The sequence below is a fragment of the Salvelinus alpinus genome, chromosome 5, assembly GCF_045679555.1.
Source record: "Salvelinus alpinus chromosome 5, SLU_Salpinus.1, whole genome shotgun sequence".
NCBI classification, from domain to species: domain Eukaryota; kingdom Metazoa; phylum Chordata; class Actinopteri; order Salmoniformes; family Salmonidae; genus Salvelinus; species Salvelinus alpinus.
In genome coordinates, this window is record NC_092090.1 from 33,507,516 (window position 1) to 33,528,360 (window position 20,845).

Below are 20,845 nucleotides of genomic sequence, written 5' to 3' on the forward strand. Positions count from 1 at the left end.
ATATTTACTGCAGCCCTCATCCTCCACATACAACACCTGTTCTGCCAGTCACATTCTGTTAAATGTCCCCAAAGCACACACATCCCTGGGTCGCTCGTCTTTTCAGTTAACTGCAGCTAGCAACTGAAACGAGCTGCAACAAACACTCAAACTGGACAGTTTTATCTCAATCTCTTCATTCAAAGACTCAATCATGGACACTTACTGACAGTTGTGGCTGCTTTGCATGATGTATTGTTGTCTCTACCTTCTTGCCCTTTGTGCTGTTGTCTGTGCCAAATAATGTTTGTACCATGTTTTGTGCTGCTGCCATGTTGTGTTGCTACCATGCTGATGCTGTGTTGTCATGTGTTGCTGCCATGCTATCTCTTTTTATGTACTGTTGTGTTGTCTCTCTTGTCGTGATGTGTGTTTTGTCCTATATTTTTAAACCCAGCCCCCGTCCCCGCAGGAGGCCTTTTGCCTATTGGTAGGCCGTCATTGTAAATAAGAATTTGTTCTTAACTGACTTGCCTAGTTAAATAACAATAAATTGGAAGGTAACAAGCAAAAGGCTGGGTCAAAATATCTACTGATTCAAGTATGGAACTTGTGTTTGTTCTTCAATGTGTTGAATAAGTATTGACTGCAAACCAGTCTGGTTCAGGTGTGCTATATGTATGTGTTGGTAACCATTTAGTTTTGATTTTCTATGCTTCATGCAGGGTTTGGACTTCATTTTGCTGGGAAAAGTGAATGAAGCCGAGACAGACATTTCTGATTCATAACACACTGTATATCTCATCATGTCTGTGTAAATAACAATATATGTATGTAAACTCTTTAATTCAATAGGTTAAATAATTGTATTTTTTTATATTTCAACAACTAAAACAATGGTGAATAGTGAAAAAGGACAACACTGTCTAGCGATCCTGCTAAATCTTCCATTTAACACCCCATAGTGTATTTGTTCTTCTCCAATAAAAAGTGTTACTCTTAATTATCCCTGTGATCTGTATCCTTGTAATATGACATTAAGCAATATCTACTGTGGAGCGCCTTTTTTTAGAGACTGAAGAACCACAATGGCCTGGTAGGAAGTCTTGAAGTTCTCCTGAGTAAGTCCTCAGTTCATCAATACTGACATACCCTTCAAATAGAATAAACATTGTTACCTTATAAACGTTTACATTATTCTAGAAAGTGTATTTCTATAATTGATAATACATTCATATGGAAAGCACATGATAAGGATAGTTGTAAGTATTTGTTTTACCTGTAACCATGTTATTAACTGGGTAATGTTGTACTCCACAACACAGAGCACCCTCTCTTTGCGGAGTATCCGGAGTATCCAGAAAGGGTACCTCATGGCTATTTCACAAAATAGTATATTGTTTAGTGTGAGCACATTATACTGAATAGTTGTAATCATTGCATAGGAAAAAATTATTTATATACTGAGTGTAGAAAACATTAAGGACACCTGCTCTTTCCATGACATAGACTGCCCAGGTGAATCCAGGTGAAAGCTATGACCCCTTATTGATGTCACTTGTTAATTCCACTTCAATCAGTGTAGATGAAGGGGAGGAGACAGGTTAAAGAAGGATTTTTAAGCCTTGAGACAATTGAGGCATGGATTGTGTACGGTATGTGCCACTCAGAAGGTGAATGGGCAAAACAAAAGATGTAAGTGCCTTTGAACAGGGTATGTTAGTAGGTGCCAGGCGCACCGGTTTGTGTCAAGAACTGCAACGCTGCTGGGTTTTTCAAACTTAACAGTTTCCTGTGTCCACCACCTGAAGGACATCCAGCCAACTTTACACAACTGTGGGAAGCATTGGAGTCAACATGGGCCAGCATCCCTGTGGAATGCTTTTGACACCTTGTAGAGTCTATGCCCCGATGAATTGAGGCTGTTCTGACTGGGGAAGGGCAACTCAATATTAGGAAGGCGTTCCTGATGTTTGGTATACTCAGTGTATATACGTCATTGTGCTGAACCCCTCAAAATTAGTAGCTGATCAGGAGACCCATACAAGATGCAGTACATACCAACTATTGATGTCTGTGTGATCACAGCAACCTCCACTGTAGTCCTCTTCCTTCTGCCTATTGCCCAATGCCAGTCTGTCATCTGAATCCTTACAATAGAAATACAATACATATACAAATGAATTGTGCTTAAAGTGAACAAATTATGACTCACTAAATTGAAACTAAGATGAAGAGCATATTTTACCTCTGTATCAACAGCCTTTGCATTATCCTCCTGCTCCCAAATGAATCTCCCAACCACTGCTTTCACCACTGAAAAGGTAAATTATTTACATATTTTGTGTGCATATTTTCAGTGTTATGGAGAATATTATTATGGGGAAAGAAATGGAATTATGACTGTCATGCAAAATGCAAGGGAAGGAAAGCTGATATATTATCTACTTACCCTCCTGGACAGAGACTGGAGGCAGCACATAATGACCGATGCACACCGACTTGACACTGTGGCATTTCTCACAGGCAGCTAGATAGAAGCTGTGAAAAACTGTTAGCCTGTTCTCAGCATAGTCCACACTCTCAAATATCCTGAAATAAATAAACAAAAGTAAGTCAAAGGGTCTACATTTCGATTTATATTTCCTGGGATGCACTGCTGACGAAGAAACAATGCCCCCTAGGGGCGGCCTATGACAGTGACACAGCACGCAGGAATCGGGACAAAAACGGTCACATTATGCAGAGGAAAATCAGTGAACAATAAGAGTAAAACATGCTCAGCTGGGCTGACCAAAGGTACAAACAAGAGAAAACAAAAACAACATCCGAAGTGGCTATTTTATTTTACAAATAAGTAAGAATTAATCTGGACGGTAAATAGTCACAATAGTTCATGAATAAATACTTGATTAGGTAACTGTCTAAATTAGCTAGATGTGCATAGCTAACGTTAGCTAAATCAAATTGTATTGGTCACATACACATGGTTAGCAGATGTTATTGCGAGTGTAGCGAAATGCTTGCGCTTCTAGTTCCTGACAGTGCAGTAATATCTAACAGTAATCTAGCAATTCCACAACCACTAACGTTACCTAATACACACACATCTAAGTAAAGTGATGGAATAAGAATATATACATATATGGATGAGCGATGGCTGAGCAGCATAGGCAAGATGCAATAGAGTATACATATGAGATGAGTAATGCAAGCTATGTAAACATTATTCAAGTGGCATTATTAAAGTGACTCACTTCAGTGATCCATTTATTAAAGTGGCCAATGATTTTAAGTCTAGCTAGCTAGCCTAACGTTACCTTTCTGTATCAGGACAGGTGGCATCCTCACTGAAAAGGTAGTCTGCAGTCTCCCAACTTGTAATACCTCCACCCTCAGATACTGAAATAGATGTTTTTTGCACTCAATAAATTATGAAACTGGTAACATCCCAAATACGTTAACATTATTGTATTCAAGTGTAGCTAAGTAACTTAGCCTTGAGCTAGCTAGCTAACTTACCCCAAAACCAACGGCTTCCACTTCTCACACTATTTGAGAACCATGCCGTTCTATTTGTGAACATACTTTGTAATGACTGTCCAAAGATTTCAGTAAAAAAAAAAGAAGAAAAAAAGGTGTTTATAAAATGTTTGTCCTTGTTGATCTGAAAACCTTGATGTTGAGCAAATCATCAAGGTGAGGTTGATGTCAATGATCGGCCGCGTTCCCGGATGTTGCCATTCGAGGGCGCGAGCAGCGCAGCATGGACATGTTGGCGGTAAAAAAGGTTGGTACTCTTATCACCTCGATATTATAGTATCCACACCAGTTCTCGAATTGACGGTTTATTTACTCCAAACTCACAGGCTACTTACTGTCTGGTAGCCTATGCCAAATAAATCCTATAACACAATCACAGCTCCTCAACTCACTGCCTGGGGCCTGTTGCACAAAACTAGGATAAGGGATTAAGCCAGGATATCTTGGTGATCCTGGCTCAATTGATCCGTAATCCGGTTGCACTAAAGATGGATAGGGGGCAGGAGGATATGTTATGGTATAAATTACCATGGAGATTTATTCTGTGGAGCTAGCCTGCTCCAGACCAGGCTAAATTCCAGGATCTATTTAATCTCATCCCTAATGTCAGTCAGCAGTCACCACAAATGGAAACCAATAGTTATTTCACTGCTCACTATACATTGTTATCACATATAACTAGACCCACTGTTATTATTTAAACGTTTGTGATCATTAATTTCAATGATTTTGGATAAAAAATGATTTTTAGATGATGTTGCTATCATTAGATAATTTACAGTTTCCCATAGACTATAAGGCTATATATAAAATGATAGAATATTAGGGCCACAGAGGGGAAAAAAACACAAGTCATAATATTGTAACCAGTTGTTTTAAAGGAGGACAGTTGTTAAAATGACAGATGTGGGGCATTTCGTGAAATTGTACTTCAGTATGGTTTCATAAACAAAGACATGCTGATGTGCCAGAATATTAAGTATCACATTGTCATAAGTATCAAAACTGTAAAAACAATATGTAGCTTTTCTGCAGAAAGAACCAGCCTCATAAATGTATGACTTTATCCTTTTTCTTCAGTGTGGCCCTAGTACTCTGTCATATAAACAAATACACATTCCATATGAATATAAAAACACAATGTGTAACATTATGTTCCTTTATTGAATAAGGACAAAACAAAGCAGGTAAACCATCAGCTCCTTTCGAAACTGAAGTCACAGTGACTCTACAAGATGGAAAGCACAGAATCCAAGCATATTATACAAAATGATACATACACATTCAAAGGTCTGTATATAACACACCCTGCATGTCTGCACACTAAAATAAATGCAGGACAAATCCATACACATCAACTGAACAGACAAATGAATGGATGCAGTAGCCTCCCTGCAGCCTTGTATTACACACAGTATACCGCACAAACATCATAAGAGGCCAAATTCGTCAAAAAACGAACCCAAAAAAACTCAAATTACTCTGCCACCGCAGGACATATTTAACCAAAATTGAAAGCACACATACTAACTAAAATAATTCAACACATATTGGTCCCTCAGCAGCCGACCACTGTCGTCATCAGGGAAGATTGCCGGATTGTCCCAGTCCATGGCTGGTGGCACTCTGGGGGCCCTCTCCTTCCTCAGGCAGGCCACATTGTGGAGGACAGCACAAGCCACAGTAATATCACATGCCCTAACAGGGCTGACCCTTAATTTGTGAAGGCAGTGAAAGCGTGCCTTCAGGAGGCCAAAGGTCATTTCAACTCTGGCCCTGGTCCTGGCATGGGCATGGTTGTAGGCCTGCTGTGCTTCCTGGGGGTCTGTGAAAGGTGTCAGGAGAAAAGGCTGGCAGCCATACCCCCTGTCTCCCAGCAACACACCAGAGAATTCACCTGTCAACACAAAATCTCATCATTACTACCTCATAAACACAGTGATATTCTTGACACAGCCATGATGGTTATAAATAGGGGTTGTGTGGCTTACCTTGTGATAGGCACTGATAGATTTCAGAGGCCCGAAAGATTCTGGAGTCATGGACTGAGCCAGGCCATTTTGCCACAACATTGCTGATCACACAGTCAGCATTGCAGACCATCTGAAATCATAAGATGAGGAATATTACACCAATCAATGCACATCACTGGCAATGCAGAGTGTTCGTCAATGGACAATATCAAAAAGTTATGTTCACCTGAACATTAATGCTGTGAAAGGATTTCCTATTCACAAAATCGGCCTCATGGGCACCTGAGGGGGCTTTTATCCTTATGTGTGTGCAGTCCACTGCACCAATGACATTGGGGAAACCTGTCACACAAAGTAATGAGTATCCTACTATGTGTTAACAGTTGTCCTGTAATTTGTAGATCCTCTTACCTGCAATCCTATAGAACTCCTCTTTGATGTCACAGAGTCTTCTGTGGCCAGGGAAGGAGATGAAGACATCTGCTAATGCTTTGATAGCCAGACACACACTCCTTATTGTGCGGCAAATTGTGGCCTTGTTCAGCTGTTCTGCATCCCCCACTGAGTACAGGAAGGCTCCACTAGCAAAAAAGCGCAAGGCCACACAAACCATTTGCTCCACACTCAGTGCATGGCTCCGTGCAGTGCGGTGCTTAATCCTGGGACCCAGTAGTCTGCATAGATACCTGATGCCATCTGCAGAAAACCTGTATCTTTCATATAGATGGTCATCAGGGAAGGCCAGTGGGTCCAACCGGTCCCTGAAGACCCTTTCTCGCCTGAAGGCTCTCCTCAGCACAAGTGCTTCTTCATCCACCACATCTCGCACGAATGGGCATGCCATTGTCAGAGCAGAAAGGAACACACAATTTTGGGCCTTCATATAGGCTAGTGGCCACACCTGGTGCTGGGGGGGTGGGCAAAAGAGGGCGATGCCTTATAACGATGACTTGGTTGTACTGATTGCTGGGAAAATAAAAAAAAACTTAGAAAGATGCCACCGTCCTGTGTGCTCACAATAAGAGCTCATATGTCATGGCTCACTTGACTTTACGAGAATATACCTAATTTTTATTTTGAGCTGTGTCATCTTCTTGGAGCTGGGGGAGGAAAGAAAAATAATGATTAATACATTTGTGTTACAGTTAGCATACAGTGTACATTGAAGGCATATCTCACCTCCCTCTCAAGTTTTTTTTATTTCAAGGTCCAGTTTCCTAATTGTCCTCTTTTTTATTTCGGACTCCAGTGCAAGATTTTCCATCTTTTTCTTCTTGTACTGAATGTCTATGTCTGCCAGTTCTATTTGGCGCCGGAGGTGGTTGCCATACAACTTTCTGATAGCTTGTGAGCTCTGTGAACACAATACAATTAGCGCAGCTGGAATTTGTCAGGATGTGGTGTCCTTTTATTAATACGCACTATGTTGCCAGGCTGGTTTTCCCACTGTATAGCATCTGGGTCCTGTAAAAGAAATTAGATTTTTTGATTTTGATGAGGACTCCTCACCATTGTAGAGTAAATAGTACTTTCACAGTCTTAACATGATACCTCATGCCTTCTGGAATCCAGAGAGATGGTCTCCTCCTCATCATCGTCTCCATCATGTGCTGTTGCTGCTGCACTGGGGCCTTCACCCTATCACATTTAATCGGATTCATATTGAAGCTAGTAGACAAGACATGCCAGGCCTACAGTATGCCTTTGATGGAGTACTCACTGGATCAGCATCGTCTGGTGCTTGTGCTGGTGGCTCTAACAGGAACACAGTGCTGCCAGACACTGCAAGGCAATAGGTAAACCAAAGTCAGACAGTCCAAATTGATTCAATATGAATGTGGTTGTATCCCATGTAGAGATGGAAGGACATACCTTGAATGAAGCGGGTGGCATCTTGGGAGGAACCTATGCTCGTCTCTTTCCCCCCAGGGATCCCCTCTAAGACGGGCCTGCCTTTATTTAGCTCCAAGGCCATGTCCTCTGCTGGGGTAAGGTCAGCCTTTGGTGACCCACCACCTGTGCCTTGTCTGTGGGTATTCTTTTTCACTGCTAAAACAGTACAGACAATGTGTGAGCAGGCACCTTCTGGGTACAATATATGCTTGTGCTTTGTTAAATATTAGTCAGGGACCATACCATTCTGCAGAATGTTCTTGTATTTGATTTTGACCTGCTGCCATGTCCGTTTTGGCCCGTTCATGTTTAATCTACACACACACACACACACACACACATTTAATGGAGTCACACTGCAAAAAATTACTTGGTATTTTTGTCTTGTTTTCAGTAAAAATATCAAAAAATTTATCATAGCTTTATACAGTGTGATGGAGTTACTTTACACAATTTCACTCATATCTGCAGTGCATTTCAATTAAAAATTTAACCGTTTCATAATTACAGTACAACTGCATTTTTGGAGATGTGAATTAAATATTTGAATTGTAATTGTGATGTTTCAGCGGAGCGGTGAGTGTGTAATTGTGCACTACTTACGCATTCAGGCGGTCTGCAATACTTTGCCACGCTTTTTCTCTTTGCTTTATCACTGTGGCGGTGTTGCCTTTCTTCTTAATTATATCTTTTACCTCCTCGTATGCCTCCATGAGGATTTGTGCTTCCGACAGTGAAAAGTACGCGGCTCTAGTTGCCATGGTAAATCAGTTAATCTGTGATCTGTGGCGGGGTCTATTTGAGTGAGCCGTGAGCGCGCACCTATCCAGGATTGGTTTCACCTGGCTTAATGAATCCGTGTCTGCTCATCCTGGCTTGGTCTTTGTGCAACCAATTAAGCCTGGACGCACATGTTTTGGCTTCATTGAGCTCAGCTGAGTCATTTATCCCGGATGTCTTAATTCTACTTTTGTGCAACAGGCCCCTGGACATGAAAAGAGAGAGAACAATGACGGCATGGCAATAAACAAATATGCAGTGCCCAGCCTGATTTTATGGAGACTATAGACGGATTTTAAATAGACAAGTATTACAAATATAAATATTATGATTAGGCTACTAGGTCTGTTATAACAAAGCCAAATAGTAAATTGGTCTGAGTGCTGTATTTTCATGGTGAGCAGTTTGTGAAGGTCTAAACAGAGTATGATAATCCTCTTAACAACATAAGCACCAAGCAATTTCTTTTGTCCATGTCCAGACTGTCAACCTTCCTGTCTAGAGGTATTATGTCTGGTGGAAACATAGTCACCATTATGGAAATATTTGGCATGGCAACCTCCACATTTGTAGAATATGTGCTACCATCCAATTAACTTTTTGCTAAGCGAGAGGTATTGTTAAAGAAAAAGTAATTTTATCCAACCTCAAAATGCTGGGCAGTGATACTCGGAATTGGTTTGTGAAGAAGCAGATGAGCGGCCGGAGATCATCTGGCAAAAATAAGAAAACGTGGGCTGCCAAAATCCTGAGACACCATAGGGAGTGGTTACTGAAGGAGCTGGATGTCAACAAGGTGCTGCCATACCTTGTGTATGACAGGGTGTTCTCTCTGGTGGAATGCAAGGACATCCTGGGTTATGACACCAATAAGAAAAGGGACAAGTTGTCTTTGAAGGGCCCTGGGTCCTTCTGTGCTTTCTGTTCTGTTCTGGAAGAGGTGTATCCACACTTGCTAACCTGTTTTCTGCTGGATATTGAAGGTACAGTAAATCACAGTCTTTAAATCACAAAATATGTAATTTTTGTCAGTGTCATGTGTTAATGTTAGCTAGAGGTTTTAACCCGTGCTAAACTACCTAAGAACTGGGACAAAATAGCAACTGTAAGCCACAGCAGTGAAGAGATTATTGTCTGTCCAGTTGGAGATGTTGTAACACATGGCCCCTGCATCAGTGCCAGACAGTCCATTGTCCCAATTAGTTAAATGAAGAAAACAATAGAGAAAGGGTAATCAGCATTTTGTTTGTATTTTTGTTTACATGTTAAATTTCTGGTGTTTAGGCCTAAACAAAGGTATGAATGATGAAGTGGCATATTGTAACATGATTTAATTCATCATCTGGGGAAAATGAAGTGTGTTGTCACACCAGTATTTCTTCATCTGTTGGCATAATTAGTTTGAATATTATGGATGCTTTCACTCATTGTTATTATACTATTATCTCTTACAGATCAGCCTGCGTTGAGGAGCTGTCGAAACCAGGAGGGCAGAGTCATGGCTCCTCACAACCAGGGTGTGTTTCTATCTCGGGAGCGTACATTGATGCACCCTCTATTCATCTATAACGACCCTCTCTTCAACACCAGGTGAGCAATAATATCTACAAAGTAAAACTGCATTCTGCAGCAACCTTACCATCGCATACAATGGGCTGTAGATGTAGTACCTACTTAGAACCACATGATGGTGATATGAGCTAACTTTATTGGGGGTCAGTGGTCTTCTGGCCCTGATGCTGGGACAACTGAATTAATCAGTGTGTTTTACACCTTAATAACCTTTAATGATCAATATGTTGTGTCTTAAAAGTATTTAATTTGAACCAATTTAGCGGATGTTTGGCAATTCTAACTCTCTAGAGACCGTGTTAGCAAATCTCACACATGCCGTTACCTTCAGATGGCAAGGACTTGTGTCTACAGTGGTGATGAGCAATTTACTGAAATTTCGGTTATTTAAAATTTTTTAACTAAGTAATTGACCGTCATCGGTTCGATTATGTGAATTCCATTGAATTCTGTTTTTGTCTGTGAGCTCTCAATGTGCACAATGTGAAGTTTCTCTAGAGATAAATCAGATCAAGCCCGAACTTTGCGATGGAGTTGTAGTTTCCAACAGGCCAATATTCGAAGTAGTTTAGCGCAGAAAACGTGGTAATGAACTACAATGGCCATAATCCATTGCACGCCTACTTGTACGGTCAGTGTTTCTTTTATGCCTGCTACGTAAAAGAGAGAAGAATGAGCGATTGAGAGAGATAGAGTCTCGAGAGCAGTTGCTTCTCGAGGTATCTCTACCTGAAATACATTAGCTAAGGGATTGATAGTTGGTATTCAGCAGTCATAAAAGTATGCCTTATTTACTTTGAAGAACTACTAAAATAGTGATTTTGTCAGACAGCATAGTCAGCAGCTCTACTGAGATTACTTAGAATGAAATAATAAAGTCATCAAATAAAACACATTTAATATACACAACAGCTGAAATATTTTATTAAAGTACAGTGAATAAATAATGGTTAATAAGTGATAAGCAGTACTGGGCAGTCACTACCATTTTGGGACTTGTATTGTTTTATTCTGTGTTGTTACAGCATTCAACCCACATAGTGCATTTCATGTTTAAAAAAACAAAATCGAAAACTGTGATCATTTTTTAATCGAACCGAAACCAAACCGACCTCAAAAAGCACTAATCGCTCAGCACTAGTCTACAGTGTCCGCTCTATTGAACAAAGTGGTCCTCTGATCTATTAGCAGTGGATGTACAGCATTCGATGGAAGGTGACCTAAGTGATGCACTGAATGAGGGGTTAAAACAGGAAAATATTGGCTTCTCAAGCAATCCTAGTATCCACACTTGGTGATTAGAGACTGATATAATGACTTAATACTTTTCTGTACAAAATGTTTGTATTTGCATATTTTTATTTGTCTGGTCTGGTGTCACATGATGGACATATTAAATATTTTGTCCTCATCATCAGTGAGAGGTTGCTTTCAGGTCAGGAGCTTATAGGCTAGCTGACAAAGATGCATGCCAATACCAATTTGGTTTTGTCTCTCTGAAGGCAGTAATGTCATGTAGCCTTGTATTATCTTGTATATATCTTGAGGAGACTATTAAAAAATATATTACTGAGCGTGCAGTGGACAGTGTGCTATCTGCTGTGAAATTGATGGGGAATGCTTCTGTGTGCTCTTGATGCCAGCATGGCTGTCACAGTGGGCTGTGTACTATAAATCAAGCCCTGATACTTCTACACCTGCATTGCTTGCTGTTTGGTGTTTTAGGCTGGGTTTCTGTACAGCACTTTGTGACATCAGCTGATGTAAGAAGGGCTTTATAAATACATTTGATTGAAATTTGATCTGATGATGCTCAGCTTAGAATCTGGTTAGAGAACCTAGGTGTCAATGTGCAGGTCTATATGTTTATATATTATCTACTTACTGTCCTATTAGGTGCAGTATATTGCCTGTATGGGAGAGAGGGATATAATATTGTCAAATCCTTATATGAAATCCAGCTGGTACTAAGTTAATTAGTTAAATAAAGGTTAAATAAAAAAATAAAACGATTGGAGAGACTGAGTCAAAGGGGAAAGTGGACAAGAGACTACCTACATTACTACAAACATGAATTGCTAATTATGGAAAATAAGATAAACAGGATTTTGAAAAAATATATACGTATGTATATATATATTTGAATGGCTATATATAATACAAATTGAGGTGCATTTAATTTTTAATTTCACCTTTATTTTATTTAACCAGGTAGGCCAGTTGAGAACAAGTTCTCATTTACATCTGGGACCTGGCCAAGATAAAGCAAAGCAGTGCGACACAAACAACACAGAGTTACACATGGGATAAACAAACGTACAGTCAATAACACAATAGAAAAATCTATGTACAGTGTGTGCAAATGTAGTAAGATTAGGGAGGTAAGGCAATAAATAGGCCATAGTGGCAAAATAATTCCATTTTACAATTAAACACTGGAGTGATAGATGTGTAGAAGATGAATGTGCAAGTAGAGATACTGGGGTGCAAAGGAGCAACAAAAAAAATAACAATATGGGGATGAGGTAGTTGGGTGGGCTATTTACAGATGGGCTGTGTGCAGGTGCAATGATCGGTAAGCTGCTCTGACAGCTGATGCTTAAAGTTAGTGAGGGAGATATAAGACTCCAGCTTCAGTGATTTTTGCAATTCGTTCCAGTCATTGGCAGCAGAGAACTGGAAGGAAAGGCGGCCAAAGGAGGAGTTGGCTTTGGGGATGATCAGTGAAATATACCTGCTGGAGCGCGTGCTACGGGTGGGTGTTGCTATGGTGGCCAGTGAGCTGAGATAAGGCCTAGCAAAGACTTATAGATGACCTGGAGCCAGTGGGTTTGGCGACGAATATGAAGCGAGGGCCAGCCAACGAGAGCGTACAGGTCGCAGTGGTGGGTAGTATATGGGGCTTTGGTGACAAAATGGATGGCACTATGATAGACTACATCCAATTTGCTGAGTAGAGTGTTGGAGGCTATTTTGTAAATGACATCGCCGAAGTCAAGGAAAGGTAGGATAGTCAGTTTTACGAGGGTATGTTTCGTGGCATGAGTGAAGGATGCTTTGTTGTGAAATAGGAAGCCGATTCTAGATGTAATTTTGGATTGGAGACGCTTAATGTGAGTCTGGAAGGAAGGTTTACAGTCTAAACAGACACCTAGGTATTTGTAGTTATCCACATATTCTAAGTCAGAACCATCCAGAGTAGTGACGCTAGACGGGCGGGCGGGTGCATGCAGCGATTGGTTGAAGAGCATGCATTTAGTTTTACTTGCCTTTAAGAGCAGTTGGAGGCCACGGAAGGAGTGTTGTATGGCATTGAAGCTCGTCTGGACGTTTGTTAACACAGTGTCCAAAGAAGGGCCAGATGTATACAAAATGGTGTTGTCTGCGTAGAGCTGGATCCGAGAATCACCAGCAGCAAGAGCGACATTATTGATGTTTACAGAGAAAAGAGTCGGCCCGAGAATTGAACCCTGTGGCACCCCCATAGAGACTGGCATGAAATTTGCGATTGATCTGCTTCTGTTCTGTGGGTGGCACTATGTGCTCTTTTTGAAGGATGGGTCCCGGTCTCTCCGGGGCCATGGGATCTGGGGGGTCAGGGGTGGTCTGTCGGGCATTGGGATGACAACTCGGGATGAGGAGCGGTTTTAGCGGGTGGAATAGTGGGGACCAATTGGAGGTTTACTTAGTAGCAATGTAAATATCATACCAAACTGTTTTTTATATACTCAGAGGACCATTATTAGCATGTTTTAACCACTCCTATATAAACAGTAAATTATCGGACACGCAACAAGAAGGTCTGATTTCATTATTACTGAAACAGGATTCAAGTGGAACAGTTGAAGTCGAAAGTTTACATACACTTAGGTTGGAGTCATTAAAACTCCACAAATTTCTTGTTAACAAACTATAGTTTTGGCAAGTTGGTTAGGACATCTACTTTGTGCATGACACAAGTAATTTTTCCAACAATTGTTTACAGACAGATTATTTCACTTATAATTCACTGTATCACAATTCCAGTGGGTCAGAAGTTTACATACACCAAGTTGACTGTGCCTTTAAACAGCTTGGAGAATTCCAGAAAACGATGTCCTGTTTCCTCCAGGATCTTCACAAGGTCCTTTGCTGTTGTTCTGGGATTGATTTGCACTTTTCGCACCAAAGTACGTTCATCTCTAGGAGACAGAACGTGTCTCCTTCCTGAGCGGTATGACGGCTGCGTGGTCCCATGTTGTTTATACTTGCATACTATTGTTTGTACAGATGAGCGTGGTACCTTCAAGCATTTGGAAATTTCTCCCAAGGATGAACCAGACTTGTGGAGGTCTACAATTTTTTTTCTGAGGTCTTGTCTGATTTCTTTTCATTTTCCCATGATGTCAAGCAAAGAGGCACTGAGTTTGAAGGTAGGCCTTGAAATACATCCACAGTACACTTCCAATTGACTCAAATTATGTCAATTAGCCTATCAGAAACTTCTAAAGCCATGACATAATTTCCTGGAATTTTCCAAGCTGTTCCATAGCTGTTTCACATACTCATGGTTAGCAGATGTTAATGCGAGTGTAGTGAAATGCTTGTGCTTCTAGTTCCGACAATGCAGTAATAACCAACGAGTAATCTAACCTAACAATTTCACAACAACTACCTTATACACCCAAGTGTAAAGGAATTAAGAATATGTACATAAAAATATATGAATGAGTGATGGTACAGAACGGCATAGGCAAGATGCAGTAGATGGTATCGAGTACAGTATATACATATGAGATGAGTAATGTAGGGTATGTAAACATTATATGAAGTGGCATTGTTTAAAGTGGCTAGTGGTAAATTTTTCATAAATTTTTACATTATTAAAGTGGCTGGAGTTGAGTCAGTATGTTGGCAGCAGCCACTCAATGTTAGTGGTGGCTGTTTAACAGTCTGATGGCCTTGAGATAGAAGCTGTTTTTCAGTCTCTCTGTCCCTGCTTTGATGCACCTGTACTGACCTCGCCTTCTGGATGATAGCGGGGTGAACAGGCAGTGGCTCGGGTGGTTGTTGTCCTTGATGATCTTTATGGCCTTCCTGTGACATCGGGGCCTTCCTGTGACTACCTGCCCTCCAGGACACCTACACCAGGTGTCCTGGAGGGCAGGTAGTTTGCCCCCGGTGATGCGTTGTGCAGACCTCACTACCCTCTGGAGAGAGTTGCCGTACCAGGCGGTGATACAGCCCGACAGGATGCTCTCGATTGTGCATCTGTAAAAGTTTGTGAGTGCTTTTGGTGACAAGCCGAATTTCTTCAGCCTCCTGAGGTTGAAGAGGCACAGCTGCGCCTTCTTCACCACGCTGTCTGTGTGGGTGGACCAATTCAGTTTGTCCGTGATGTGTACGCCGAGGAACTTAAAACTTACTACCCTCTCCACTACTGTCCCTTCGATGTGGATAGGGGGGTGCTCCCTCTGCTGTTTCCTGAAGTCCACGATCATCTCCTTTGTTTTTTTGACGTTGAGTGTGAGGTTATTTTCCTGACACCACACTCCGAGGGCCCTCACTTCCTCCCTGTAGGCCGTCTCGACGTTGTTGGTAATCAAGCCTACCACTGTAGTGTCGTCCGCAAACTTGATGATTGAGTTGGAGGTGTGGATGGCCACGCAGTTGTGGGTGAACAGGGAGTACAGGAGAGGGCTCAGAATGCACCCTTGTGGGGCCCCAGTGTTGAGGATCAGCGGGGTGGAGATGTTGTTACCTACCCTCACCACCTGGGGGCGGCTCGTCAGGAAGTCCAGTACCCAGTTGCACAGGGCGGGGTCGAGACCCAGGGTCTCGGGCTTAATGATGAGTTTTGAGGGTACTGTGGTGTTAAATGCTGAGCTGTAGTCGATGAACAGCATTCTCATATAGGTATTCCTCTTGTCCAGATGGGTTAGGGCAGTGTGCAGTGTGGTTGCGATTGCGTCGTCTCTGGACCTATTGGGGCGGTAAGCAAATTGGAGTGGGTCTAGGGTGTCAGGTAGGGTGGAGGTGATATGGTCCTTGACTAGTCTCTCAAAGCACTTCATGATGACGGAAGTGAGTGCTACGGAGCGGTAGTCGTTTAGCTTAGTTTTCTTGGGAACAGGAACAATGGTGGCCCTCTTGAAGCATGTGGGAACAGCAGACATTGATGGAAGCAATATTCTATCCGCAATTTTAAAGCTGATCCACCACCTAAAATAAAAAAAATAAAAAGTGGACAAGAGACCTCTCGTATTGGATAGAAGATTCTCACTCATTTACAGTGTTCAAGTACTATGGCAAGTATGCTGCTAACCAACGGTCAAAATCACATAAGCACATAACCTTTCTGTGTTTGAGTCCCTCCATGACAACAGTAAGGCCAGAGTATTTTGTCGCACAAACTACAACATCTCCTTTGGATGGTGCAGTGGAATGTGGATGTGAAAATATGTGCATCTGAGCAGAACATGAGCGTTACCAATCAAAGCACCTCAACTGGCTTGAAATAGAATAGTACAACAGAAAATTCTAGAGCTGCTTTTTAGGTCTTGTTTCTAGCGTTGTCTTTAAAATATCCCAACTGGTGATGAGTAATACAGTTCGGGTTGGAAGCATTTCTTTAAAATATACATGTTTATTCATGAGGTTTATTTTCCATTACAGCTGTAAACACACTTTGTTGCTATAGCATTCTGTTTCAGCCATAATGTGAAAAGTCAGCGAGTCTGCTGATTTCTTATTTAGGAACACAATGATGCTTTCTGTGCACAATGTTTTAAGTATAAAATAGTGTTTTCTGGTTTGAGTTGGGTACGATACTGACGGGAGTTATACAATAGTTCTGTTATCTGGGAGTTTAGACGCTTTCTCTCAAAGCGAGATTCACAGCAGAATTCCAGTGCCTGCACCAGAATTATTATTTTTTTATCTGAAAAAATAACAGTTGCTCTGTCATCAGTTGTGGATTCACTGGAACAGATAAATAATGATCAACATAATGAGATGTCATGTTGAAATTATGAAATGGGAGAATGAGAAACGGAAGTAGTGGTAATGAGGATTCCATGGTGATTGGCTGTGAAGGCCAGTTAAGGCAGGGTATGGGGCAGGGTCAAGGCGAGGGACAGAGGTATAAATGAGGACCAACGAGGATAAACAGGGTGAAACGGCTACTTTAAGACATCATGAGATGGCCAGCCAGTGTTCTCTCTTTGTCTTTACTGTACATTCTATAGGCTAACAGCATTAGAATGTACAGCACTGAGTCTGACTGTATACATACGTTCATGGTGTCGGTCAGCTTCTGGTTTTCTATGCTCTTTCTTATTAATGGCTCTTTGATTCCAAGTCAGCACTCTACACAACAGCCTATAATAAAGTGGCAATAACATGGTAGGAGGTATACAAGGTATACCTATAGGTTTGTACATTTCCAATGGATAGGCTATGAAAAGGTTCCTTTCTCGAAAATGTTCTCTCAAGTCTCTCTTTTCACTCCGAGCCAGACACAGAACATTAAAGGAGTGTGTTTTATCGCAGGTATTCTGGGATTTAGGCCACCGCAGGATGGTGTTCTTTCAGCTCCCTCCACCTTTGAAGTGTCATCTCATTCACCTGTATAACATATTTTGGCAGGCCAGAACCATCAGTCCCAAAATAGAAGTCCTATTTTTACATTTCCAAATGTAGAGAAGAGCACAAACACAGAGCATTGCTAATAAATTACAAAGTGCCTCCACACAGAAAGCAAAAGTCATTGTCAGAAACTTCTCAGGAAATTGAACATTTTCCCATTAACGAACATACAATTATATAACTTCACAACCTACTTTGAATACATTTTCTTCGTCCTAAAGTCATGGAATGTTCAGAGTACATTGAGGGGTTACTGATTTCAATACATGTAAAAAATATTCAAATGGTAAAAAATGGAGTTACAAGGTTTTCATCCGACAGTGACGGAATATACGTCAGACCATATTGTCAGACCATATTGTCAGACCATATTGTCAGACCATATATGTCAGACCATATATGTCAGACCATATATGTCAGACCATATATGTCCGACCATATATGTCCGACCATATTGTCAGACCATATTGTCAGACCATATTGTCAGACCATATATGTCAGACCATATATGTCAGACCATATATGTCCGACCATATATGTCCGACCATATTGTCAGACCATATATGTCAGACCATATATGTCAGACCATATATGTCAGACCATATTGTCAGACCATATATGTCAGACCATATTGTCAGACCATACATGTCAGACCATACATGTCAGACCATATTGTCAGACTATATTGTCAGACTATATTGTCAGACCGTATATGTCAGACCATATTGTCAGACCATATACTGTATGTCAGACCACATATATTGAACATACAGTAGAAGAGAATAACACAGAAGAATGGAAATGTTCCTAGTTTTCCAACACAAAATACTATTACTTTTTTTTCTTTTTTTTTTCTTGATTCAGTCAGGAAACGCCACATATTTAATTGAAACATTTATTAGAAAATGATTTACAATACATACAATACCTTAGTCTTGGCGTTAGGCTCTGCTCCTTCGCGGTAGCTCACTGCCAGAGCATGCATGATGTTAAGATAATTATAATAACAGGCAGTGAGCAAGGTACGCTGTACAAATCCCCCTGTCCCAAAGCAGAGCCCAAACAGATGGAGGCTGGGGTGGGGGGTGGGAAAGCAGAAAACAGACATGCATGGTGTAATGTTACAGCAATAGCTTGCCACCAGGAACACCAGCTTAAGCTTGTGCACGGCAGCCAACAGAGAATGTGTGTGTAGAACCTGATTGATTCAATAGACCGCCATATTCAAGTAGTGATGCATCTAATTGGTGCAATATCAGCTGATGCTTTTGCAAAGCACTTAAGATGCTATCGCAAACCCCTTGAATTTATGTAGCAAATTTGCCACTATGTTATTGTTGATGTTGGTGATTTTTTGCTCTATTTATATCTTATTTAGATGGGAACTAGAATGCGAGAAGGCAGCTGCCCCAGAATGTTAGCAGCAGAGAGGCTGTAGCTGCTGTTATCTCACCACAGGAGTCTGGACTCTGTGTCAGGCCTTGTGTACACTGTACCATTTCTCAGGGTGATTTTTGGGCCATGTGAGGATCCCTGGCAAGCAGGTCCCATTTTCACGTTGAGGAGGGACAGCGGGAGGCATTGCTTCCTAGACCGTTAAGGGGCTGTGGAGGAGTTTGTGAGGAGAGTCTGACAGTGGGGTCAGAGTGGACAAGGTAGCCTTTACACAACACATGCCCCATGATTTAAAGGGCTGTGTAATAAGGACAGGAAGTTGAAGACAGGCAGGGACACATACATAGACACCCACACAGACACTCACAAAAACACAAGTGCAGTAATTGTATCATAAGAGGAGACATGAAATAAGTTGTATATTTGTATGGTCCATGATCCTCTATTGTCAAGGTACGTTTATGGGTAACTTGTTGACGTCTTCGATGATATAAGACCGTTGAGAAGTTTAAAGGTGCTCTTATGTCCATAACGTACATACAGTAAAATAACACTCACAGCATAAACAACAGACTTGACTGAAGTGTGTAGGATGTAATTGGGGAGTCTGGTGTCACTCCACCTGTAGTGTAGCCTAATGCTGAGGCCTGTTCCTCCTCCTCTCTATTAACAACACAGGATGCCATGTCTAAACACAGACTCACTGTTCTCTTCATTTACACATCCCCTGAGCTTGTGGCTGACAAGGCTGCTGTCTGGACCCTGGTAGTTATACTGAATCACACTTCGTTCTGCATTCCATACAACACCACTGTTTAGGTTCCTGTCACGACAGGAGCAATGTAGCATCTCAGTATCCCCTTGTCCCCTTGGTCATTAGTTGGGTGTGAAATGTTTATACTGTATGTCTTCCTTGGTTTCACCTCACAAAACCTAGATTACTGCAGCACTATTCAGATGTATTGTATCGTCAACTCTATACAGCATATTTTTATACACAATATTTCTGAACTGACTTTGCTGAATGAGTTCATGGGCTCATGCATCGTATCAAAGTTTTTTGTATTAAGGAGCTGCTCACTGATGGCACAGTTTCATGACATGCCCTCTCAGAACGAAGACAGTGGTATCGCCGTGCAAGATAAAAACATGTAGTTATTTTGCTAGATAATAGCTACAGTGGGGAGAACAAGTATTTGATACACTGCCGATTTTGCAGGTTTTCCTACTTACAAAACATGTAGAGGTCTGTAATTTTTATCATAGGTACACTTCAACTGTGAGAGACGGAATCTAAAACAAAAATCCAGAAAATCACATTGTATGATTTTTAAGTGATTAATTTGCATTTTATTGCATGACATAAGTATTTGATCACCTACCAACCAGTAAGAATTCCGGCTCTCACAGACCTGTTAGTTTTTCTTTAAGAAGCCCTCCTGTTCTCCACTCATTACCTGTATTAACTGCACCTGTTTGAACTCGTTACCTGTATAAAAGACACCTGTCCACACACTCAATCAAACAGACTCCAACCTCTCCACAATGGCCAAGACCAGAGAGCTGTGTAAGGACATCAGGGATAAAATTGTAGACCTGCACAAGGCTGGGATGGGCTACAGGACAATAGGCAAGCAGCTTGGTGAGAAGGCAACAACTGTTGGCGCAATTATTAGAAAATGGAAGAAGTTCAAGATGACGGTCAATCACCCTCGGTCTGGGGCTCCATGCAATATCTCACCTCGTGGGGCATCAATGATCATGAGGATGGTGAAGGATCAGCCCAGAACTACACGGCAGGACCTGGTCAATGACCTGAAGAGAGCTGGGACCACAGTCTCAAAGAAAACCATTAGTAACACACTATGCCGTCATGGATTAAAATCCTGCAGCACACGCAAGGTCCCCCTGCTCAAGCCAGCGCATGTCCAGGCCCGTCTGAAGTTTGCCAATGACCATCTGGATGATCCAGAGGAGGAATGGGAGAAGGTCATGTGGTCTGATGAGACAAAAATAGAGCTTTTTGGTCTAAACTCCACTCGCCGTGTTTGGAGAAAGAAGAAGGAAGAAGGAAGAATGAGTAC

General features: G+C 41.4%; 2 protein-coding genes across 4 annotated transcripts; both read right to left on the bottom strand.

Annotated features, from left to right (window-relative positions):
- Nucleotides 1-542: 542 nt before the first annotated feature.
- Nucleotides 543-3,886, bottom strand: terb2 (telomere repeat binding bouquet formation protein 2). The gene is made up of 7 exons (XM_071401495.1): nt 3,502-3,886; nt 3,300-3,381; nt 2,432-2,571; nt 2,228-2,295; nt 2,041-2,129; nt 1,259-1,356; nt 543-1,132 (listed from the first exon to the last, which is right to left on the bottom strand). Exons 1-7 carry the CDS (start codon nt 3,563-3,565, stop codon nt 1,017-1,019), a joined length of 657 nt encoding a protein of 218 aa, XP_071257596.1. The 5' UTR covers nt 3,566-3,886; the 3' UTR covers nt 543-1,016.
- Nucleotides 3,887-4,644: 758 nt separating this feature from the next.
- LOC139575967 (putative nuclease HARBI1) lies at nt 4,645-8,373 on the bottom strand. Of its 3 annotated transcripts, none has more exons than XM_071401493.1 (11): nt 7,992-8,373; nt 7,632-7,702; nt 7,368-7,544; nt 7,216-7,277; nt 7,047-7,133; nt 6,918-6,959; nt 6,675-6,849; nt 6,560-6,595; nt 5,907-6,461; nt 5,514-5,625; nt 4,645-5,419 (listed from the first exon to the last, which is right to left on the bottom strand). In XM_071401493.1, exons 1-7 carry the CDS (start codon nt 8,147-8,149, stop codon nt 6,682-6,684), a joined length of 765 nt encoding a protein of 254 aa, XP_071257594.1. In that variant the 5' UTR covers nt 8,150-8,373; the 3' UTR covers nt 4,645-5,419; nt 5,514-5,625; nt 5,907-6,461; nt 6,560-6,595; nt 6,675-6,681. The 3 variants fall into 3 exon arrangements, with proteins under 3 accessions (XP_071257594.1, XP_071257592.1, XP_071257593.1); XM_071401491.1 differs by adding an exon at nt 5,722-5,837 and having other exon boundaries at nt 6,675-6,959; XM_071401492.1 differs by adding an exon at nt 5,722-5,837 and having other exon boundaries at nt 7,632-8,373.
- Nucleotides 8,374-20,845: the final 12,472 nt, after the last annotated feature.

Excerpts from the sequence above, each read along its gene's own strand:
- terb2 (XM_071401495.1), bottom strand. The coding sequence starts at position 3,565 with ATGTTCACAAATAGAACGGCATGGTTCTCAAATAGTGTGAGAAGTGGA. Across the intron at positions 2,296-2,431 it reads TCCAGTCTCTGTCCAGGAGG|TGGTGAAAGCAGTGGTTGGG; the intron begins GTAAGTAGATAA and ends TTACCTTTTCAG. Across the intron at positions 2,130-2,227 it reads CAAAGGCTGTTGATACAGAG|GATTCAGATGACAGACTGGC; the intron begins GTAAAATATGCT and ends TTCTATTGTAAG.
- LOC139575967 (XM_071401491.1), bottom strand. The coding sequence starts at position 6,378 with ATGAAGGCCCAAAATTGTGTGTTCCTTTCTGCTCTGACAATGGCATGC. Across the intron at positions 5,626-5,721 it reads TTCACAGCATTAATGTTCAG|ATGGTCTGCAATGCTGACTG; the intron begins GTGAACATAACT and ends TTATGATTTCAG. Across the intron at positions 5,420-5,513 it reads CTATCAGTGCCTATCACAAG|GTGAATTCTCTGGTGTGTTG; the intron begins GTAAGCCACACA and ends TTGTGTTGACAG.